This window comes from Poromitra crassiceps (genome assembly GCF_964638095.1).
Source record: "Poromitra crassiceps genome assembly, chromosome: 30".
In the NCBI taxonomy this organism is placed as follows: Eukaryota; Metazoa; Chordata; class Actinopteri; order Beryciformes; family Melamphaidae; genus Poromitra; species Poromitra crassiceps.
In genome coordinates, this window is record NC_139652.1 from 15,120,327 (window position 1) to 15,137,860 (window position 17,534).

A 17,534-nucleotide genomic window follows, 5' to 3' on the forward strand; every position below is an offset into this window, starting at 1 on the left:
CACACAGCCCCTCTGCCAACCAAGTCATTTCATACGGTCCTTTTCCATGGAAAAGCCCCATACAACTAGGCATTATAGAGCTCAACAGTCATGTGACGTGTCTTGCCCCAGAAGACAATTCCCCATTCATTTTCTCCATAGACATTTCAAAAAAATCCTTATATAACACGTTTTAAGGCTTGAACGAAGCCAACCAGTCTTCCAGCGAATCGTGAGTGACCATTACTTTCAGCAAAAACCAATCGCCCGGGCGATCTTTTTTTCCTGCATTTATTTTTTGTTTTTGCTGAAAGTGAAATGTTTTATGGTCATGACTGTTGCGCACTCTATACTGGTTCAATCTTAGGACTGTGTCCTCTTTGTGGGCTACACGTTGCCCTATGGAGGCACGCTGAACTGGTCAGTTGTGTCGGCAGCCAGGGTTGACTCCAGATGACAGGCATTTGCACGTCGAGTGTAAATTGGGTTCACAGTAGGGCAGTTGAAGTTGAAACAGTATATGCTGAGAGAGAGAGAGAGAGAGAGAGAGAGAGAGAGAGAGAGAGAGAGAGTTTCTGCACACCATGTTCTTACTGTGTCTAACAGGGTAATAGATCGGGTTGGCCTATGAGAGCAGAGCGATGACTGAGAAACAATAAGCAGACGACGTGCATCGATTAAACAATTAAGCTGGAGGAAATAGACACCCAATCAAATAAATAGCTTGCTAATAGCTAAAGTAGCTTGTCAACAGCCTGAAGAACAGCCTTTATCTGAAGGGGAAAAGCAGAACAGACCACCATGTGAATTTAGGAATTCAGGGCACTATGTCCAGCCTCACCAAGCACAGGCCACCCTGCTCCTTTCTTTGGGACTGACTGAGGAGAAGTGAATGTGACTCAATGCTGTAAGGCAGGGGGTACCAAACCTTTCTGTCTGTAAGGCAGGGGTACCAAACCTTTCTGTCTGTAAGGCAGGGGGTACCAAACCTTTCTGTCTGTAAGGCAGGGGGTACCAAACCTTTCTGTCTGTAAGGCAGGGGGTACCAAACCTTTCTGTCTGTAAGGCAGCGGGTACCAAACCTTTCTGTCTGTAAGGCAGGGGGTACCAAACCTTTCTGTAAGGCAGGGGGTACCAAACCTTTCTGTCTGTAAGGCAGGGGGTACCAAACCTTTCTGTCTGTAAGGCAGGGGGTACCAAACCTTTCTGTAAGGCAGGGGGTACCAAACCTTTCTGTCTGTAAGGCAGGGGGTACCAAACCTTTCTGTCTGTAAGGCAGGGGGTACCAAACCTTTCTGTCTGTAAGCCAGGGGGTACCAAACCTTTCTGTCTGTAAGCCAGGGGGTACCAAACCTTTCTGTCTGTAAGGCAGGGGGTACCAAACCTTTCTGTCTGTAAGGCAGGGGGTACCAAACCTTTCTGTCTGTAAGGCAGGGGGTACCAAACCTTTCTGTCTGTAAGGCAGGGGGTACCAAACCTTTCTGTCTGTAAGGCAGGGGGTACCAAACCTTTCTGTAAGGCAGGGGGTACCAAACCTTTCTGTCTGTAAGCCAGGGGGTACCAAACCTTTCTGTCTGTAAGCCAGGGGGTACCAAACCTTTCTGTCTGTAAGGCAGGGGGTACCAAACCTTTCTGTCTGTAAGGCAGGGGGTACCAAACCTTTCTGTCTGTAAGGCAGGGGGTACCAAACCTTTCTGTCTGTAAGGCAGGGGGTACCAAACCTTTCTGTCTGTAAGGCAGGGGGTACCAAACCTTTCTGTAAGGCAGGGGGTACCAAACCTTTCTGTCTGTAAGGCAGGGGGTACCAAACCTTTCTGTCTGTAAGGCAGGGGGTACCAAACCTTTCTGTCTGTAAGCCAGGGGGTACCAAACCTTTCTGTAAGGCAGGGGGTACCAAACCTTTCTGTCTGTAAGGCAGGGGGTACCAAACCTTTCTGTCTGTAAGGCAGGGGGTACCAAACCTTTCTGTCTGTAAGGCAGGGGGTACCAAACATTTCTGTCTGTAAGCCAGGGGGTACCAAACCTTTCTGTAAGGCAGGGGGTACCAAACCTTTCTGTCTGTAAGGCAGGGGGTACCAAACCTTTCTGTCTGTAAGGCAGGGGGTACCAAACCTTTCTGTCTGTAAGGCAGGGGGTACCAAACCTTTCTGTCTGTAAGGCAGGGGGTACCAAACCTTTCTGTCTGTAAGCCAGGGGGTACCAAACCTTTCTGTAAGGCAGGGGGTACCAAACCTTTCTGTCTGTAAGGCAGGGGGTACCAAACCTTTCTGTCTGTAAGGCAGGGGGTACCAAACCTTTCTGTCTGTAAGGCAGGGGGTACCAAACCTTTCTGTCTGTAAGGCAGGGGGTACCAAACCTTTCTGTCTGTAAGGCAGGGGGTACCAAACTGTTCTGTCTGTAAGGCAGGGGGTACCAAACCTTTCTGTCCAAGTACCACTACGTACCAAACCAAATTTCCCAGGGACCACTTCCACTGCGTATACCAACCCCCACCCCATAAAATTAAATTTGCTGATTTAACCATGCAATAGCAGCAGAAAGGCTAAATAACAATATAAAGCTACTAGCTGGTTCAAAACGGGCACACACACACACACACACACACACACACACACACCTGCCAACATTAGGCTGTGACACCTTTGAAAATGTTTTTTTTTCCCTCGCTAAATTTGGAGTGTTATTTAGCTACCTTCCTGACCAGCTAGCATGTCATGGTTGGTACAAACGGATTCCTCAGGTCTTCTAGTTTCATATGATACCAGAAACTTCACTCTGGCTTTAAAACTGAGCCTGCCTCTGAAAATATAAATAAATGATAAATAAAATTGTGATATTCCCAAATATTGCGACAGGACAGCGATAGTCACCATCCACCGGGACCTGACATGGGCCAACCCCACCTCCACAGTCATCAAAAAAGCCCAACAGCGCCTCTATGGGCCTTAGATGGCTAAAGAAGTTTGGAGGAAAGCCGCAAATCCTCACAGACGTCTACAGAGGCACCATAGAAAGCCTGCTGACAGACAGACAGCTTCATCGCCTGGTTAATTCGGCAGCTACACGGTCAAGGATCGCAAGGCGCTGGAGAGGCTGATGCACTCAGCCAAGCACATGACGAGGTGCAGACTGCCCAACCTGCAGGAAGGAACTGTATCATCAGAGGTGCCTCAGAGAAGACAAGAAGGTCATCAAGGACTCAGCGCACCCACCCACACAACAGTCTGTTCTGCCTGTTACCGTCAGGGAGGAGGAGATACAGGACACCCAAAGCACACACCAACACACTGAGGAATACCTTCTTTCCTCAGACCACAAGACTTCTAAACAAATAAATAAGTCAACACGCACACACACTCCCAACACACAACCCCCCCCCCCCCACACACACACACACACACAGACACACACACACACACACACACACACACGGAGACAATACCTTGACTGAGTGCAATAATTATGTGTATTGCCATTTTTTGCATATTAATCCTGCAGAATTGGCCCTGACTGCACCTTCTACCGACAAACTGCGCTATTTTTATTATTCTTATTATATCGTTGTGAGGGAGATGCTGCTTAACCTCCCTCATATCACCCTGTATTTTGTATGTATTGACATGTTTGCTTGTGTCTCAGGAGGAGCCATTGGGTGCAGTGTTTGGCAGCCATGGAACAGGCCAATTAAGGCTATTGAGTGGAGCAAAGGACTTCCAGCTGAAACTCAATTATCCCGGATTATCCCTTTCTGGATTGGTGGGGATAGTATGTGAAGGGGGAGATTTCTGATGAGTTATTATAGTTATATTTCCTAAATGATTTGTATATATAGATATAGGAAACTAAATGGTATACCGGGGTTAAATAGATATATATGTTATATGTTAAAATGTGTTTGTTTCCTTATGTTGAATTATGTCTGTGTTTGGAGCTCCCCTGTAATTGGTTTTTCCCAATCATTGTAAGCACTATGTAAAGGGTGACTGGTTTGTGTGAATTCAGTGTTGCTGGTGTTATGCTGTTGGAAAATAAATGGCCTCACGAGGGTTTGTAAACCGCTTGATCTGCCTCTTGCCTCCTCACTGAAATCTCCAGTAAAGGTCCAACCTCACAATCGTATTTCTATTCTACTGTGTTTTACACTGTTGTGCCTTATTACATACCTTACACGTATTTACTTGTTTACCTGTTTACTTGGTTATGTACCTACTGTTTACTTGGTTATGTACCTACTGCCTACCGTACTTGCACTACGTACGGTAATGGAGCCCCTATATAGCATAAAAATGTCACAGTGAGTGACAATAAATATCTTGAATCTTGAACCGTTTGTCCGATCAACTTCAAACTTGACAGGTGCGCTGCTGGGCACCAGACAGAGTGCGGTGACAAATTTCATGCAATTCGACCAATCAGAACATGGCTTTCACACATCTCGACAACCGTTGGTTCGATCGACTTCAAACTTGGGGGTGCGCGAGTGGGAGAGCATGATGTGTGAATGGGGGGAGGGAGGGGAACGGGCACTGCACTGTGTGTGTGTGTGTGTGTGTGTGGGAGGGAGGGGAACGGGCACTGCGCTAGTTAACGATAATGAGTATAGGAACAGTCAGTGCAGTTGTCACTTGTCAACACTGAGTCACTGGGTTCAAATAATATTGGACTTGTGTGCTGTCAAATGTAAACTATGTAAAATGGAAAGTAAACAGAGTTAAAGCACGTCTTGTTTGAGCCTGGGGCCTAAACATTCTACACTTACCAGTCTGCAAATTCACTAATTATTCACTTTCCATCTCCTAAAAGCTGCAAATGACCGTGCAAATAGTCCAAATATTTCACCAGCTCTGCATTTTCTCATGTTCCACCTCCTTTTTTTGAGAGCTGCGCTCACATACGGCCCGCTTTGTGGGAGCAAAGTAACAAGTTGACTTTTCATGAGGCGAGGCGCAGCCTGCAGGTACTGAATGTTGTTGCTTTCAAATATATCATACGGCCACAGAGGGCAACACAGCTGGCTTATCACTGTCTTGGCATGGGAATGCAGCGCAGCCCAATTAATGGATTATATACGCCTCAACTATGATGTGATATCAATAATGAAACAGTTGATCTGCTAATTTTACCAAGTTGACTCCGGATGACAGAGGCGGACATTTAGCAGGGCAAATATTGAACAAGCAAATACTGTAAACCTGCCATCAGTCACAGGACACATGCAGAACTACTGCTTCCCATTCTAATTTAGGTACCTGTTAAGATTATGATCAGGTCTGTCAGACCAGCTGTAAACATACTGACATGACGTGGCCTAGCCTACAGTTGAAACCTCCTGAAAAATATGTATATGCCATGGTATAGTCAGACTACTATACCCACAACAACACAGCATTGAAACAGGCAGACTAGCACAGCTGGGTTCCTAGAACAATGCTTTACATTTAATTGGTGAAAGTCATATTATTGACACATATTATTGCTAAAAAAAGAAAGAAAAAAAAAGGCTATAATATTCCAGTAGGAACTTACATTGTCCGTGGTACCAATGGTGAGTTAAACTTTACAGTGGCATTGCATTTTATATCTCCTATGCCTATGGCATCACTTCACTACCATGGTGTCATTATAATATTATTACTAGAGATTTATATAGGCTATTAGTCTGCGGTATTCAATACTGAGTTTACAGTAACCTTACGTTATGACGTTAATGTTTTTCCCCTCTCATATGGCTTCACCATAAAATGGTGTCCCTATAATTCTCCTGTAAGGATTTTTTTGTTTTTTGTTTGCTGTAATATTTGAATCGCATCCTTCTTCTAAAATGCATTATAGGAATATTATATGGATTTGTCTGTCTGTATTCCCACCTCCAACAATCTGCTACATATAGGCTAAAGCAGGCGATAGGCTAGTAATAACAACAACAATGCTGCTGATGTTTACGCCTCACACTGGTCCTCACTTCCCAAGGATGCTGCGACGCACTGTGGATGGAAGAAAAGATGGACGCGCACAGGTTGTGGCTGGCTACTCACTCTGCGTAACCGGTGGCCCACGGCAGCCGCTTGGTCTCTTTCAGTATGAGGATGGGTCTCGCAATGTGATCCGCCGAGCACTCCACCTCGTCCGGGGACAATCCCAGGAACTCCGGTCTGCTGTACGGGAATTTCAGCGGCAGATCCGAGCCTGCGCCGCCGGAATGGTCACCGTTGGAGCCGCCAGCCATCATCATACCTCCCATAAAATTGGCCACCGCCGATTTCACCCGCGTAAGCATGGTACTGCCTACCTACCGCATATGATGAGTCCCCCCGCGCCCGGGCAATGTTCCCCCGCACGGCACGGCGGCGACGTAGCCTAGTTTTGCGGTGCAAGCGGAGGAGCGTTTGACAACAGCGGCCGTAACTCATTCAGTCCTCAATGAACACGGAAATAATAAGCCCAGTGCATCTGTGCGCACACGGACACGCACGCACACTCCAGTCATGTGACGAGCCGGTTGCTGGTGGTGGATTTGTGGTCTCGCTGCTTGCATGTCAGTGTGTCGGTGAGCAGATTACTGCTGCTGGAGGTCAAAGGTAATCCCGCAGTGAGTGACGAGCGGCTCGGGCAAGGTGCAGCAGGGCGCACGGGGTGCTGTCGTCTACACACAGATGGACTGTCCCACACGTGCCCGCGCACGCATGCACGCGCGCGCGCACTCATCACTGCATGGACAGCCTTAGAATTCGACTACTCATTCGTTTCACTCAATCATGGTCTCACACAAGGACCCCATACTTTCACTGCGGGCTCCGTTCGCAAAGGCCCGACTTTTTCATACATGTAGCAATCACAATAAAACAGTACTTGCCTTAAAAACAAGGTTGTTGCCCGCCGAACTGGGCTATTTGTATTCTTAAATATTGCGCAGTTTCCAATTCCGAGACATTTCTGCCATGCCAGATTTGTAAATACGGGTTTCCACCTGCTGCCACAGGAGAGACGGCGCCGTTTCCCTGCTGGGAAGAGGAAGAACAGCAACGGCCATTTTCAATGGAAAAGACAGGCTCTAGCAGGACAAAAACGGCTTGGAATTGGAAAATATTTATAGGAGAATTTTTCAACATGGACCGTTTTTTTTACTTACTGTTTTTTGTCTAAGTGACTAATCGGGACAAGAGTTTTTGAAATACCCCCTGTATTACCTCCACGTACCCCTAGGGGTACGCGTACCCCAGTTTTGGAACCACTGATTTAGGCTATACATTAATTTAATTTAAAACTCTGCCTTCCTTCTATCCAGGGATGTGGACATTTATTGGCAGTAGTTCAGTTTAGACTGACATAAATCTAGACTGAAATAAATAAATAGATTTTGTGTGTATGGAAAGTATCATTTGTTTTTGTTTGTTTTGTGGTTGTGGTGCCTTATGGTGCTCACTGATGCAGGTCATGGTTTACCAACTTTTTATTTACCACCACCAAACTAACTAAATTAAATTGCTATCTATAACAGCTATACATTTATCCTATCTTATCCAAATCCTTTTATACAACACCTACCCACCATTTCTCCTTTTCCAACACAGACTTTAAAATGCCCTCACTTTGGCTGATTTTCCTCATATTTCTACGATCGTTAAAACAAATCTAAACACCTAACTTGGGGTGATTGGAAAATTGGTGTCACTTTGGCTATTTGGGTCTTTTGGGAGTCAATTCAAACCCATTGACAGGACAAAGATGTTGCGAGAAACCTCACTAATGGCTCATTTCCACCACATATAACAGCACAGTACAGCTCTACTCGACCTGGTCTTACTCGTCTCTACTTGATATAAGCCGTTTTCACACACAGATCGCGCAAAGTTGCAATTCAAAAGGCCCGCAAAACCGGCAGCCTCGCCACAGAAATTGCTTTCACACACAGCCAAGCAGCACCGTCACATTCCCGTCCTGGGGTGTGCATTCAGGCGACAGCCACCGCTCCCGGATTGAAAGGCGAGCGGAGGTATTTCCACCCAGCTCCTCCTAGCCCAAATGAATATTTTCATAGGTTAGTGTAGCCTAGGCTACTGTATGATGAACGAATTCATTCAACAACCAAACATTGCCGATGTATGCCAGCCAACGAGCCAGCCAACGACATGCAGCTGCGGGTTGTTAAGGATCAAACTGATAAAACGGCGTGCAGCTGCGGTCGGTAAGGATCAAACTGATAAAACACTTTCAATATTCATCTGATCGACTTTATGGATGCACCATCATGTAGCCTATTAGGTACAAGGCTAATTCTTATCTTTTGGTTCCAGTTTTGTGTAAAGCAAATTATTCCTATGAAGTAGCCTAATTAGCGTCCGTACTCCATTCTGAAAGACGACGCCCGCATATCAAACAGCTGCAGTCTGCATAACGTTCGTCGGGGGAATAGTATAGGCTATAAATGCACATGACTACTATAACGTTAGTAGTTTTGGTAAGGGAATGCACAAGTGGCTAGCTAGACAGATTGCAGTTCTGGAGCTGGTTTCCAGAGGGAATATCCTCAGACCAACTCGCCACAGACAGCTATAGTCCTCTGAAGCGTATTATTATATCCGTTAATTTTACCTACTAATGTCAACATCATTTAAGCATAGAGCCTAACCTACTTACAGGCACGGAACATTCCTCCTGGCGCCCCTGCAGTCATGATTGTGTAGGCTACTTTTTTTACTTTGTCTTTCTTGCTGCATGAGGTGATTTCCCCTGTAATTTTTTTTAGGAATGAGCTGAGCATTCGCACTGTTCCGGGTTGCTGCTCCGACGCTTTCAAGTGGAGGCGGGTTGCCAGGTAACCTGGCGCTGTGACTAGGTCGGCTGGCGGAACGAAAGGCGTACAACAATTATCCACCAACCCGCGTTCACAACTTTCACATCGGAGGCGCGGATCCTATTTTCTGTGCATTTTGCGGCTTTCAAGGCCGGTGTGAAAGCGGCTATAGACTCTGTTTCCATAGCAAGTTTACTCGCCTCCGCCCACACCTGGTCGTCATAGCGACCGCATATCTGCCCTCCGCCCATAGCCGAAGTAGGCTATAACGTATAACGTTAAAAATAAATCCATACACAGAACTTTTAATCTGTTTATGAAATACTGGTGCCTCTAAAATTTAGAGGCACCAGTATTTCATAAACAGATTAGAGAGTCTAAATGACCTACAGTGTACATGGGCAAATGTGACAATCGGCCAGGAGAATGGATATCACTTTGTTGTTACTCAAACTCACGTGCATGCACTGTGCGGGGGACGGGAGTTGCGCTACAGGGAGAAAGGAAGCCTCTACCCCGGCGGCCTCTCACCAGGCAAGACTGCGGCTTCACTAAACCCCCGCCTGCGGCCTAGCGGAGCCAACTACAAAGGGCTTCCCGAGGAGCGGACTTTTTCTCTCTCAAAACAATTGAAAACCACCGCATGTTAAAGCTGAGCAAGGAGATCGATTTTATTTCACCAGAGCCGAAGGCAGCAAAACACAAAAGACTGATGGAAATAACATTAACAGAACAGAAGAGAAGGTAAGCCCCACTAAACTGGTATCCAGCATTGACAGTAGATACAGTCAATACGATTCTGCCTGACAAATCAGTCGTCTGCAGTGTTTTCACGTCACTGTATGGTACCGGGTTCACAGCGCTGGAACCTCAACAAAGCAGGGACCAAAACTAGCATGACTCAAGCCGGGCTGTCCATGTTTTTGATCGGTGGAATGAGACAAAAAAGCGAGACGAGCTGGGCGGGGCCGCGCTGATCCCAGCGGTGGAAATGGGCCAAAAGATCGGCTAACTCCTTCCCTTGTGCGTCTATCATGGGAGACTTATTGTGTTAGTGCACAGCCATACACATGGTCTGCTCGCATAATTGATTTAATTTAATTTCTGACAATTTCTTGAGTCAATGTTTCCTAATGCAGAAGATCAGTCTTTTCGCATGGACAATTCTTTGAGAATGACTCGTGTTTAGTATGAAATTAAACCTGTCTAACTGGTCACATCTCAGATAGGGTTACCTTGGTGCAAAATATATCTATCCGAATCCCCTGGAATAAAACACATTGCTCTCTGCTGAACTGCTGACTGACCGGAGCTCTGAACTTTGATACACCCTTGTAGCAATGTTCATGTTGACTTATGATACCTCACTCAATTGCATGGTTCTTATTTACTCTCATTTATTATTATTATTATTATTATTATTATTATTATTATTATTACTGTCCAGGACATAGAGGGTGAACTGGAAATATTGGCTGTGAAATCTAGTACCGGTATAACACTTTGAACTCTGGTTTAACACATTCATAACATGTGACAACATGTCACTCTTTGTTTATAAAATACTTTTAAGAGATCAATTTAGCAAAATTCTTGCTGTGAACATCATCTTAGTCAAATGAAAAATAAATAAATATTAAATATTGACCTACATTTTGAGGAATAACATCATCTCCTCAGAGACTCTCCTGTATAAGATTACTTCCTCTTATTACATACAGTATCTCTCAAAGGAAAGCTGACCTTGAATGATTAGGGGTTTATTTTACAGGAATGTCTTGCGTAATTCATATTCCTTTTCATCTCCAGATATCATTTGTTTAATTTGACATAGGAAAAGATTGAAATATCCATTCTCCATACCAAAGGCCATCCTAATTTAATGAATGCCATTTTCCTCATTTCATGAAGCATGAGTTGATCACTGCAGATATCAGTTTACTGGATTTACATTCAAACTCAAATACAAATTTGAGATATCAAAATAAGTTTATTATATGTCACAAGGATTCTATCAACATTCTGGTGACTGTTAATGACTATGGCTGGTCTTAGGTTGTGATCTTATTTAGGGCTTTATGTCATAGCATCTACAGCATCACCACACACTGGCTTGTTGTCTGTAATTAGGTCAATGAATGGAGCACTTTGCTGGCAAACTCCTGAATAATAGATTGAAAATAGTCTGCCAATTTGGCAAACTCCACTGTTTCATTTTCACTGGACTATCTATTTCACAGTGGCTGGTGAAATTGCTGAAAATTGCTGAATGTTGCCTCCATGTGTCAAGTTTTCAAGTACATCTAACCCAGAGGTCCCCAAAAGACCGAGGTCCGGGCCCATACCCAGACGCCGTCCTATCCGGACCCAGACCTATAGCCTATCAATTATTGAGGATTATTAAAGTTTGATGGAGCGTTTCTATTTTAACCGGTGCAGATTTAGTCTAGCCTTTATGGTACAGGTTGATATAGGCCAGAAACTCACATTGCACGCGTTGTAAATCATCGCACATGATACTATTCAGCCAGGGCTGCCGCTAAACAATAATGTTGTGTTACTCTTATGTTTAATAAAAATAAACATAAAATAAAAGGTAGCCATATGGGCTGTGTCCACCCCTGGGTGCAAATATAGCCCCGGGTGTAAATAGTCATGTTGGTTATGTTGTGGTTATGGTCACCTGGGTTTCTAATAGCATCTGACTAATTGGTTTGGTTTATAATTGTTGTGTTCCTATTTGACCAGCAGATGTCGCCATCATATCGAGAATCTTTAGGGGAACAGTTATCTGACTTCAATTCCTCTCTCTCGCTCTCTCGCTCTTTCAGCACTGACACAGCAGAGGCTGTGTTGGTGTTAAACTGTGAAAGTGTGATGGTGAGATAGATTTATGGGTGCTGACAGTCCGGATTCCATTCCCATCTGCCCCGACCCAGGCCAGTCCCAGGGTTAAGCCTGCGATGTGCAGAGACTCTGCAGGGGATCCTGCTCTGGCCATTTGTTACTTTTATGACCACGGCTGTGAGTGTGAACTCCAGCCTCTAGAAGAAATAAACACATTCATTTATATGCGCGGAAAACAAAGGCTTGAAGGGATAAACTATCACTTTGAATTTGAGCCTGCGCTATGCAGTGCACATGTACTGAGTCCTCCTGAGTTGTTTATCCTAAGGTGGATAATCACCTATCACACATCTATGGCCTGATCTTTTCACATTTGTTTTTAATTTGTGTATTTGACAGGGACAATGCATAGTGTATTATTATTATTATTATTATTATTATTATTATTACTAATGTTATTATTATTATTATTATTATTATTGTTATTATTATTATTATTATTATTATTATTATTATTATTATTATTATTATTATTATTATTATTATTATATCATTATTATTATTATTATTATTATTATTATTATTATTATTATTATTATTATTATTAGCCAAAAAGGCACATTTTCATCTGTAGACCCTGCTGACAAGATGCCATTACCTAAATAGCTATCTGGAATTCAAATCATTTAAACACACACACACACACACACACACACACACACACACACACACACACACACACACACACACACACACACACACACACACACACACACACACACTGTTGCCTTGAAACCAACAGCAGATTGGACTTGCTTGGTGGAGATGATGAATGGAGTGTCTCTGTTTTCCACCCACAGGTCATGCAGATGTTGACCCTTGGTTATGCTCAAAGAGTCATATTCTGTCAATGGCAGTTTCAGTGTGGGAGAAAGATGAGGTGTTGCTCGAGATGACTTCACAGCCAGTCGATGCCGCATGTCACAACAGCGTACAGGGAAAAGCTGTTGCCTTCTTTGAAATGTGTGCAATTGAGTTTTATCAGGCCTTGGCAATGTACATTTCAAAATTTTTAACAGAACAAATGTTCAGAGTGTAATTAACCATGCGTGGATTTGACTCGCTTTTGGAGCTGCTGCTACATGCTTCACACCAAGCAAGCCAAACAATGATCTCAGAACACAGGAGTGAAGTATAGTGATGCAGTGTTTGGACTAATACAGATCTGTTCAGTGATATCACAGTGAGACAAGCCGAAGAGGCTACAAAGTTACAGTCTGCGTCAAGTGCAAAGTGAACTGTTTGTCAGACAATTTTTTTCCGTCTGTGGAGAAGAACACTGTAGGAGCCAAATATCTATATTTTCATTCTTTGATTATAAATCAGTATTATTTAGGCTGGTGGTTGGTATGCACCCCGTGTGGCCAACCTCAGAATTGCATAGAATAGAAATCTACCCAGTTGATGGCGTCACTGGTCATTAGGGCCAGCTGTGCTGGTAGCATGCTGCTGCAGAACGCCAAGTTGGACGCTTAGGACGCCAAGAGCCGAAATAGTTTTTCAACAGGTTCAAATGACATTACTCGTTCGTTTGACAAGTGCGAGTTAAGTTTACGTTTGTTTATTTTCTTTGATACTTTGAGTTGACGCGCGCGCATGTCTGCCTGTTCATATCGTAGTTAAATATAGTTGGCTTTAATCACCTTCCACTGAACAACTACGACGACCATCAATGGACAGCCAAACCGTGAGTAACTACAACACCACAAGCCTTGTTGAAACTACGTGATCTTGGTGATAGAAATATGGCTAATAATGGACTTTAGAAGGAAGCCATAACATTAGTTGAAAAACTTTTGGACGTACAACTAGGAGCGAAGCGTCACGGAGACCAACATAACGAGTCAATCAAACAGTGGACTGCGGGATATTTGAAGAAGCAGTGTGTGAACAAGTGTCTGCTTGTCTGCTGTAGCGTAACGTTGTTGTGTAGCCGTTAGCAACGTAGCATGGCTGAGCAGCAACAAGACGAAGAAGGAATGGAAAGAACGGAGCGCTCAGTGCGCGAAAAGAAATTAACTGTGAAAGGTGCAGAAGCTGCTCTAACTCAAAAGAAACGTGCAAGGAAAACAATGCTGGCAAACTTGACAAGCAAAGAAAATGTAATAAGGCAACTTCTTGGCACGTATGACAATTTGAGTGATGTTAAACAACATATGAGTGCTTTCTATAACATGATGACTGAGTTTTCTGCACTGCATCAGACAGTACAAGATTTTATACCAGATGATGAAAAGGACAATGATAATACATGTTGGTATATGCCGAGATGCAGTCATCTTAAAGATTTTGAAGAAAATGTGCAAAATTGGATTGGACGTGCATCTTCTGGGAAAAATGTTACTCAGCCTCATCAGATGGAAAAAGGGGATGAAATTGCTTCAGTTGGGTCCAAAGGCAGCAAATCATCTACTAGCTCCTCAATTCGCAGAGAAGCAGAGGCCAAGAAAGCGGAGTTGCTTACGCGTGCAGCCGCATTAGATGAAAAATTAGAATTAGAAAAGGAAGAACTTGCCTTGAAAGCAAGAAAGGAACGTTTGGCTATGGACACTGATATTGCTGCCACTGAAGCAAGGATTAAAGCTATGGACATAATAGACAATGAACTGGGGCAGTTGCCCATTTCAACGACTCAAGATAAAATGAATGAGTATTTTGAGTCTGCTCAGCTGAATTCCTTTACACCTATTGAGAAAGATGAGGAGAAGGAGGAGGAGGATGATGAAGAAGAGGAGAAGGAGGAGGAGGATGATGAAGAAGAGGAGAAGGAGGAAGAGGATGATGAAGAAGAGGAGGAGAATGATGATGAGGATAAGAATGAAGATGATGATGATGATAATGATGATGATGAAGAGGAGGATGAGGATGGCTCTGAGGGTTTAAAGCGCCAACGACCTAAACATCCAATAACAATGCAAAAAATGACGAGCACCAAAAAGTCTCTCTCTGTCAAAAGAAAAGTCACTCTTTCAAAACAAAGCATAAAAAGCCACACTGCATCTAACAAACGTTCATCCTTGGATGGTGCTGGAGACGGTTTGGCTAATGTCATGCAGAAACAAAACATGATAACGGATATGCTAATAAAGGAACAGAGACTTGCAGCCTTACCATCTAGAGAAATTCCTATCTTTAGAGGAGACCCGCTTGAATATTTGAGCTTTATAAGAACATTTGAGCAGTGCATTGAAAAAAGAACAAGCAGTAACCAAGACAGGCTACTCTTTTTACAACAGTTTACTGAAGGGAAACCAAAGGCCCTAGTTCAAAGCTGTCAACATATGGAAATAAAAAGAGGCTACAAAGAAGCTAAAAGGCTATTAGAAAAGCATTACGGCAACGAAATCCTCATTGCTCATGCATACCAGGAGAAAGCTCTCAAATGGAATCCCATAAAGGCAGAAGACAGCAAAGCATTACATTCATACTCACTCTTTTTACGTGGCTGTTGTAATGCTATGGTGAGCGTCAATGCATTAAAGGAAATGAATCATGTTACCAATATGAAGTGTGTGGTATCAAAGCTCCCATACAAGCTACGGGAGAGGTGGAGGACAGTAGCTTATGAGCACTGTGAACGCAACAAAAGAAGAGCCCAGTTTCGTCATTTGGTAGAGTTTATTGAAAGACATGCAAACATTGCCATGGATCCATTGTATGGTGATTTGCAAGATGTTGTCCCAACAAAGGAAAAGGACAGTAAAACAACCAAAGACTACAGGTTCAGAGCTGCTCCAACTTCTAAAAGAAGTAGCTTCGTTACCATGGCAACTTCAAGTAGCGTACTTCAAGCTCCAAAGACAACCACTCTAAGTTCTCCCAATTTAACAGTTCTCCAGCCTTGTGCATATTGCAATGCAAATCATGGATTAGAAGCATGTGGCAAATTGAAAGAAATAAGTCATGATGATAAGATTTCATTCCTTAAAGGAAAAGGCATATGTTTCGGCTGTCTTACTAGAGGACATCTTAGTAGGAATTGTCAAAAGAGAATGACCTGCAAAGAGTGTAATCTCAGACATCCAACCGTCCTACATATGCAAAGACAAACATCAGTAAATACAGCAAAGACAGAGAAGTTGTCTGCACTGGTCTCATTGGAATCTAATGCCTGTACAGGGGCCGGGACCACTCAACATGTCCCGCTCTCTGTCATTCCTGTTCGAATAAAGGCATTCAACTCAAATATAATAATACAGACACATGCTTTTTTGGATCAAGGAAGCTCTGCAACCTTCTGTACAGAAGCCCTTAGACAGCAGCTACAAGTCCAAGGAAAGAAAACAAGAATCCTGCTGCGCACTATGGGTCAGCAGAAAATAGTTGGAAGCAATATACTCACAGGCTTAGAGGTGAGCAGTATGGATGGAGAGGAATTCTTTCAACTCCCTGAGACCTACACCCAGGATGAAATTCCAGTCACTAAGGAACATATAATCACACAGGAAGTGGTCAAACAGTGGCCCTACCTTAAGGAAGTCCATATACCACACATTGATGCAGACATTGGGCTACTTATAGGAATGAATGCTCATAAACTTCTAGAGCCATGGCAGGTTATCAACAGCCAGGGCAAAGGGCCCTATGCCGTCAGAACTGTCATAGGGTGGGTGATAAATGGCCTTTTAGAAAACCCGTGTACTGAAAAGAATCCAGCTATCTATGCTAACCGCATTTCAGTATCCACCCTAAGTGACATGCTAGTACAGCAATACAATCATGACTTTCCAGAAAGAGCTTATGAAGAAAAAATTGAGATGTCGGGGGAGGACAAAAGATTCCAGACATTTGTGGCCAATAGAATTAGTGCCATAAGAAGTGTGTCAGATGTCAACCAATGGCGACACGTCGGCACTAAAGACAACCCAGCAGACCTCGCTTCACGAGGTCTAAGTGTGGAAGCTCTTCTAAGATCAAATCTTTGGAAAAATGGACCGGTCTTTCTCCAAAGAGCAGAGCAGGAGTGGCCTAACTTGACTTCTGAACCAACGTCAATTTGCCCAGATGATCCTGAGATAAAGAAGGACAGAGTACTAGTCAACACAATAGTGAAAGAACACAACAGCACTAGTTCTCTAATCCATTACTTCTCATCTTGGCACCGGCTTACAAAAGCGGTTGCCTGGTTTCTAAAACTCAAGAAATTGCTTCAGGAACTTTGTCTGAAAAGAGAGGAAGTTACTTAAACAGTCCAGTCACTGGAACCAAATAAACTGAATTGGGATGGCCTGATAAAAAGAAAGATGGACAAGTATAAATCCTCCCTAGCAATCAACAGTGTCTCAGTGGATGATATGAATAGTGCTGAAAAAGCTATTGCATGCTTCTGTCAGCAGCAAGGCTTTCAAGATGAGATTACAACTCTAAGGAAGAACCTCACAGTGAAAAAAGACAGCCCCATCTTTAGATTGGATCCTAGATTGGACAATGGCCTGCTCAGACTGGGCGGAAGACTAAGCAGATCGGCGATGCCGGAGGAAACAAAGCATCCGGTAATCCTGCCAAAGGACCATCATGTTTCCAAGCTGTTACTCAAACACATCCACAACCAAATAGGTCACAGTGGAAGAAACTTCATGCTTTCTCAGTTAAGACAAAAGTATTGGATCCCTTGTGCAAACTCCCTCGCAAGGAAAGTCATATCAGAATGTGTAACATGCAGACGCCTCCATTCAGCTCTTGGTGAGCAAAAAATGGCAGATTTGCCCAGAGACCGTTTAACACCTGAGTTACCACCCTTCACACTTGTTGGGGTTGACTACTTCGGTCCAATGGAGGTCAAAAGAGGTCGAAGTTTAGTTAAAAGGTACGGAGTAATCTTCACATGTCTGTCTTGTCGAGCTGTCCATCTAGA

The 17,534-nt window shown here is 43.7% G+C and overlaps 1 protein-coding gene across 1 annotated transcript in view; it reads right to left on the bottom strand.

Moving 5' to 3' along the window:
- ppm1h (protein phosphatase, Mg2+/Mn2+ dependent, 1H) overlaps positions 1–6,256 on the bottom strand; it is a gene marked incomplete at its 5' end in the record, with an annotated part of 57,186 nt that extends 50,930 nt beyond the window's left edge. The window contains one exon of the mRNA XM_083663124.1: positions 6,015–6,256. Coding sequence (XP_083519250.1) covers positions 6,015–6,256 — 242 coding nt within the window. The remainder of the gene's footprint in view (positions 1–6,014) is intronic.
- Positions 6,257–17,534: the final 11,278 nt, after the last annotated feature.